Source organism: Salmo salar, chromosome ssa04 (genome assembly GCF_905237065.1).
Source record: "Salmo salar chromosome ssa04, Ssal_v3.1, whole genome shotgun sequence".
Classification (NCBI taxonomy): domain Eukaryota; kingdom Metazoa; phylum Chordata; class Actinopteri; order Salmoniformes; family Salmonidae; genus Salmo; species Salmo salar.
This window is the reverse complement of record NC_059445.1, coordinates 79,622,197-79,629,175: the sequence shown is the minus strand read 5'-3', so window position 1 is coordinate 79,629,175 and position 6,979 is coordinate 79,622,197. Positions and strand designations below refer to the sequence as shown.

At 40.9% G+C, this 6,979-nt stretch overlaps 1 protein-coding gene across 1 annotated transcript; it reads right to left on the bottom strand.

Moving 5' to 3' along the window:
• Positions 1 to 274: 274 nt before the first annotated feature.
• slbp2 (stem-loop binding protein 2) lies at positions 275 to 3,544 on the bottom strand. Its single transcript, XM_014198194.2, has 8 exons — positions 3,435 to 3,544; positions 3,012 to 3,146; positions 2,375 to 2,452; positions 2,101 to 2,184; positions 1,746 to 1,892; positions 1,368 to 1,535; positions 1,132 to 1,288; positions 275 to 1,048 (listed from the first exon to the last, which is right to left on the bottom strand). Exons 1-8 carry the CDS (start codon positions 3,482 to 3,484, stop codon positions 881 to 883), a joined length of 987 nt encoding a protein of 328 aa, XP_014053669.1. The 5' UTR covers positions 3,485 to 3,544; the 3' UTR covers positions 275 to 880.
• Between the last annotated feature and the right edge of the window lie 3,435 nt (positions 3,545 to 6,979).

The window sequence follows — 6,979 nt, the reverse complement described above, 5'->3', positions numbered from 1 at the left end:
TCTATATCAGGATCAGTTGTTTACGTGACAAATTGATAAGACCTGACAAATAGTTCCAGGTCCCCAACATTGGAATATATAACTATTTATATTAGGCTCTAAATGCATTGATCATCCCACAATACATTTGTGTCAAATTGGCGGGTATTGTGTGGCAAGTAAAAACAAATTTAAAAAACCTAAGCGTATAGTGTCATCTTGTGGCTGCTTGGCGTAATGCAGTTAGTATGTTGGAGCCTAGTGCCATTTCTCCACAGAGTCAATTTTCCACATATTCAATTTGGAACATATCTTTATTAATTTCGTTTTGCATCAGTACTCAGGTTGTACAAAAAGACAATTAAGAAAAAAAAAAAGAATAAAAAAACTACTAAACAAAGTGATAGCATTTTCCCCATCGACATTGTTTTTAGAAAAACAGCTAGGTAGGCAGGAGAGGATGGTGCATGAGACCGTATAGAGCCTGACAGTTGGGTCACAGACTGGTGAACATGGTGATGTGCCAAACGCAACATAAAGCTAATACATCTTTACTCTTTAGAGAGAAAACAGAATTCAGGCAGGTCAGGATAGAATCCTGTTTTAGAGAGGATCTGGCAGTGAAAACCAAATATAACTAAATGTAATTGTGACAAAGGTAAATGGTGCAAAAAAAAACTGAATTACAGTGGGTCCAAAAAGACCAATGTAGGTACATGATTAGTGAAGCAGTTTGAAAATGTGTGATACAAAACCATAACCCAAGTGTAAAAAGTGAACCCAAAAGTGGTAAATATTTTACAGCAATCATCCCTTTCATAGTCAGCACAACACCCACTGCAACCCTGCAAGTCTATTAGGATATACCCAAAAGATCTACCGCTGTGACTGACAGCAATGATCAGTATGGCTTCCACAGTAGCCGGTCTCCCTGTTGATCGCGGGAGTGGTCAGTTTCCAGGAGAAATCTCAGCCATCCCACCACATTCTCATCAGCTGTTAGATGACTGCTAAAGGCGTACCCCAAGCCTGGCTGGGAGGATGGGACCTGAGGACCCGACATATCCACCTAAAGAGAGGCAAATCACAGTCTGTACAGTTATCTCCAAATACAAGACAACACCTACTAAGAAAAGAGTAAAACTGACATACCTGAGATCCATGGGGAAACATCCAGGGACTGTTGAATGACATTACTGCAGGTTTAGAGGAAAAGGGGGCTTTGTAGTTTGACAGCATCCCTCTGGTCCTCTCTTTACCACTACAGTCTTCATATAGCTCGCAATTCATCTGCTCAAGCAACCCCTGCCTGCATATTGTCAAGAATTGATCGGGTCAATTTAAGACAAGCAAATACTATTACAAATGTAAAAACACCCAATACCTACAGTTGGTCAAGAGGGTCTTGTTCCTCAGCTTCTCCATGCGCTTCAGACAGAGGGTCCCACGCATGCAGAGCTCTCCGCCAAAGGCGAACCTGCATGTCCCAGGATCGGCGGCTGTATTTTCTATATTTGTTTGGAGTGGATGGGTGCAGCCCAGGGATTCTCAGACGCCTTGTATCAGAGAGGGGAGAAAAGCATGAATAAATATTTCACCTACTCATGGAGACTTACATTTATAGCCAACTTTGAAGTTTAAGGTTTCATTAAATAAATAGTTGAGTAAATGTGTTTAGGGCTTTTCATAGGCCATTAGTTACCCTTTAGAACATAGTTACTGTGCCCTTTGATTGCAAAAAAACCCAGAATAATCAGTTGTCATACTTGGGAACTTGCTCCAGGTAATTCTGGTAGCCAGAGGTGTTCTTGCCGTACTGAACCTGTTTCTGACGTCGTTTCAGAACAGATTCATTGCCTTCCATGTGAGTTGGATCCAGGTTTCGTGGGACCAAACGCATCCCTGCCTGGGACCTAGGAAAACAAGCCTTCAGGATTTCTACTAACATTGCTTGAAATAGTGCATGGAATTTCCCCATCTAAATAGAGAACATGTTATACATTTCAAAAGAGCAATGGTAAAGAGTTCAATTCAACTGATTGAGGAACTGAGGCCCTTCATATTAGGAGTCCTTAACTGTGCTCTTTAGGCTGACAAGCAAATAAAGGAGTGGATTCCTACCTCCTGATACCATCCATGTCTTCTGTTCCAACAGCAACACTTGCAGTAGACATCCTAAGGATACATCGCTCAAGGATGGAGGCCCTGATAGGAAAAGCAATCAGACAAAAGTTCAGGTTAGAGTAATCAAGGTAAACATCAGGAAAGAAACTGACCTAAATGTTTTCCTTTGCAAAAAAAATAAAATAAAAATCTAGTGTGCACTAACAAATACAACCATAACTAGAGCAGAAGTCAAAGGCAGGTGCTGGAATACCAGAGTAATGAATAATACCTGCGCAGCTTTTGCATAGCAGGGGCAGGTCCTCTTTCTCCATTAATGGGGGAGGGAGGCATGGCTGGGGCTGTATTACTGAAAGGGACAGGAAAATAAAGGAAAGGGGGATACCTAGTCAGTTTTACAACAATGCATTCAACTGAAATGTGTCTTCTGATTTTAACCCAACCCCTCAAACAGAGAAGTGCAGGGGCTGCCATAATCAACATCCACATCTTCAGCACCAGGGGAACAGTGGGTTAATTGCCTTACTCAGGGGCAGAACAACCTTTTTACTTTGTCAGTTCGGGGATTCGATCCAGCAACCTTTTGGTTACTGGTCCAACACTAACCTTAGGCTACCCACATATAAGTAACCAGTGATTAGGTGGACTTTTGCCCAGTTGAACAAACATTTAATTTAAGGCATAATTATGGTTAGGTTTAGGAACAAGGGTTAGATTAGAATTTTAGGGAGGTTCCGGTAAGGGTTAAATGTTAGGGAAAGGCACAGAAGTTAGTTGGGGTTAGCGGCTGCCTTTCGTTTTCTGCAGGTAAAATATTCTCTAAAAGTAAACCAGACATTTAAGCCCAAACCAGTTTCTCCGGGTAAGTTTAGTTTGTTGTCATGCTCAAAACAACAAAAGAAATGTACCTGACCAGACTGTCAAACACAGAACTACATCCTGGGAGAAGCCAAGGTTCAGGGCTGCTTGGATAAGAAGGTGATCTGGACCTGAAGCCAGGGGGCAGCGCTGGAACGTCAGACAAAAGAGGCATTGACCAACCCCTAAAATAGCAGTACACAGGGAGAAAAATGTTAATCAATATAAGTGAATAGTTTTTGTTCAATTATACACCACTTAACTTTGAGGGTAGACTATACAATTTTTCAGAATCAAGTACGTGACCTTGTTGTAATTTGTGACAGATTTTAAAAAAAATGATCTAGCGGTGGTCCGCCACGTTATGGTGATGGGATTTTCGGCCATAAACATAAGAAAAATAACCTAATCATCTTCAACGTAGACTCGATTTAAACTACACGTGATAGAATGACAAACAAAAAAATACAGACCTCGGCTCCATAAATGGACCTTGAAATGCGGATTCGACGCTTGTTGACATGATATATTTGGCTGCAGCCACGCAGTAAATTCACCATTGCGGCAAGGAAAGGTTTTAAATTAACGCCAGGTGCCATCAGGGCGGGGCTGCAGGGGTGTGGCACCTGCGACATCTTGGGTGCGTTCAGTTCGATTGAACGTTGGATACGTTCCATAACGGTTTGTTCTGAACGACATGTTTCCCCAAAACGCCAACACCCGTTTCAAGGTGCATTTATGGAGCCGAGGTCTGTATGTTTTTTGTCATTCTATCATGTGTAGTTTAAAACTAATGTATATTGACTGAGTAACATTTTGTTCCCTGCTCCCCCCCTGCTATTTTAGGGGTTTGCTATAACTTTGGTGCATCACGAAATCACCATATGTTATAGAAATCTGTCAGTCGATGACACAGTCGAAGATTTTGACTCATGCAACATCTGAGCAGGGGAACAAGACCATAATTATGGCTAAAACCCTTATTTCTACAATTTGTCCTTATTCGAGAGGATCAAATTCGTAATGTATCGTTGGTAAATTGTGACTGACTGACTGATTTACAAATAATAATGAATAGGGCTAGTTACGCAGACGACACCATTCTGTATACTTCTGGCCCTTCTTTAGACACTGTGTTAACTAACCTCCAGATGAGCTTCAATACCATACAACTCTCCTTCTGTGGCCTCCAACTGCTCTTAAATACAAGTAAAACTAAATGCATGCTTTTCAACCGATCGCTGCCCGCACCTGCCCGCCCGTCCAGCATCACTACTCTGGACGGTTCTGACTTAGAATATGTGGACAACTACAAATACCTAGGTGTCTGGTTAGACTGTAAACTCTCCTTCCAGTCTCACATCAAACATCTCCAATCAAAAATTAAATCTAGAATTGGCTTCCTATTTCGCAACAAAGCATCCTTCACTCATGCTGCCAAACATACCCTCGTAAAACTGACCATCCTACCAATCCTCGACTTCGGCGATGTCATTTACAAAATAGCCTCCAATACCCTACTCAACAAACTGGATGCAGTCTATCACAGTGCCATCCGTATTGTCACCAAAGCCCCATATACTACCCACCACTGCGACCTGTACGCTCTCGTTGGCTGGCCCTCGCTTCATACTCGTCGCCAAACCCACTGGCTCCAGGTCATCTACAAGACCCTGCTAGGTAAAGTCCCCCCTTATCTCCGCTCACTGGTCACCATAGCAGCACCCACCTGTAGCACGCGCTCCAGCAGGTATATCTCTCTGGTCACCCCCAAAGCCAATTCCTCCTTTGGCCGTCTCTCCTTCCAGTTCTCTGCTGCCAATGACTGGAACGAACTACAAAAATCTCTGAAACTGGAAACACTTATCTCCCTCACTAGCTTTAAGCACCAACTGTCAGAGCAGCTCACAGATCACTGCACCTGTACATAGCCCATCTATAATTTAGCCCAAACAACTACATCTTCCCTTACTGTATTTATTTATTTATTTATTCATTTTGTTCCTTTGCACCCCATTATTTCTATTTCTACTTTGCACTTTCTTCCACTACAAATCTACCATTCCAGTGTTTTACTTGCTATATTGTATTTACTTTGCCACCATGGCCTTTTTTGCCTTTACCTCCCTTATCTCACCTCATTTGCTCACATTGTATATAGACTTATTTTTCTACTGTATTATTGACTGTATGTTTGTTTTACTCCATGTGTAACTCTGTGTTGTTGTATGTGTCGAACTGCTTTGCTTTATCTTGGCCAGGTCTCAATTGTAAATGACAACTTGTTCTCAACTTGCCTACCTGGTTAAATAAAGGTGAAATAAAAAATAAATAAATAAAACTTTAGAATGCAAGGTTCTTTGTAGATCAGTCAGCAGACACCTGAACTGAAGGCTGCCATGTCATACAAGTCCAAATGAAGAGTTATATGGGGCGAGATGCCCCATGGGGTAATTCCATCAAAACGATTTAGAGGTAAGTTTATAATTTCAATTGCAATTTAGAAAACGTTATAGATATAATCCAAGGAAGTTAGTTCCATTATTATTTTTTAAATGTACATGTAGGGAAGCCTTAAGATACATCTTCCACTTGTTTAGAGAGAAAAATGTTGATTGTTTTTTAGTGAAGTAGTAATATGTTAGGTTAGTGTGTTGGGGACAAGATGCCCCTCCTCCAGTGGGGCAACTCACCCATTTATGGTTGATCATTTGTTTCTAGCTGTAATTTAGCAATCTCACTAACAGAACATCTGAGGTGAACAAAATGCTAGCCAGCTATTTAGGATAAGATAATGTCTGCTAGCATAGCTAGCTAACCCCCAGTTATTAGGGTTAGGGTTAGGGGTCAGAGTTAGAATAGGGGCCAGGGTTAGACTGGCAGGCATATACTGGTTTTACAGTTTTATGAAGCGGCACCCAGGATTATCCATCCGTATCCCACAAGCAACCTCTGCCACAATATCAACATCCGCCACAACCTCCACCCCACAGCCTACCCAACACCCACAGGTCTCCAGTGAACTTGCTCTGAATGTTGGTAAGAAAAAGAAATGTTTGCACTCATTTTAGGAAACATAAAGTAGCATATAGAATAATTAGGAATACATGTTTTTTGAACCAATACTCATTGGTTCAATAGTTGTCCCCCAGGCCAAGAATACAGGAAGCGAGTCCTAGCAAAATAAAGGCTGAGACAGCTACAGTCCTGACCGCCTCACCCCACAAGAGGTTCCTGGAGGACAAGGCAAAAACACTTTGAGAGAAGTAAGAATGCAAAAGGAAAAGAGTGACACAGAAAAAAGCTGTGGTGCCACTGAAAAAGGTTGTTCCAGGTTCCAAAACCACAACAAACACCCTAAATGAGCTCTTCTCTGTTACCAGTGGGGACTGGATACGGTGCCAGCAGTGTCAGAGGTGGGCTCAAGAGCTATGCTCAAATTTAACTGGGGTGGGATTCATTTGTGACCTTTGTGTCAATAAAAAAAATCTGGGAAAATGCCATTGTGTTAATAAGTTATTGTTATGAAATGCTTAATGTGTGTGTGTGTGTTTAATCAACATTTAATCAGTTATATTCCAATGAAAAAGATCAATATTACAAACTATTGAAAACCGTTTGCTCTTGAATTCATTTTAAAGACTGCTGGGATATAAAATCTTGCCTTATTCAAATGATGATGAGTTTAGTTTAACTGTACATAATGGAGTGTAAGGTTAAAGAATAAAGATAATGTATGTGCGAAATAGGTAAATTTGTATTTTTTCCAAAAAAATAGGGACACTTCTGTGAAACCCTAATCTTCTATTAGCTGCCCCTTTCCTAAAAAATAAATGTTAACATTTAAACTGTAGGCATTTATTTTCCTCTATAGTTTGCTACCCTAAACATGGCCAAAAATGTTTCTTAAAACTTTGCTTTTTTGTTTCAACTATTAGGCATTGGGGGGGCTCTTACCCCATGTTACCCTATCTTCTTAAAATCTGCTAATTTTATGCCTAACGATAAACTTAAATTA

Excerpts from the sequence above, each read along its gene's own strand:
- slbp2 (XM_014198194.2), bottom strand. The coding sequence starts at position 3,484 with ATGTCAACAAGCGTCGAATCCGCATTTCAAGGTCCATTTATGGAGCCG. Across the intron at positions 3,147-3,434 it reads GGTCCATTTATGGAGCCGAG|GGGTTGGTCAATGCCTCTTT; the intron begins GTCTGTATTTTT and ends CTGCTATTTTAG. Across the intron at positions 1,049-1,131 it reads TGTTTCCCCATGGATCTCAG|GTGGATATGTCGGGTCCTCA; the intron begins GTATGTCAGTTT and ends GCCTCTCTTTAG.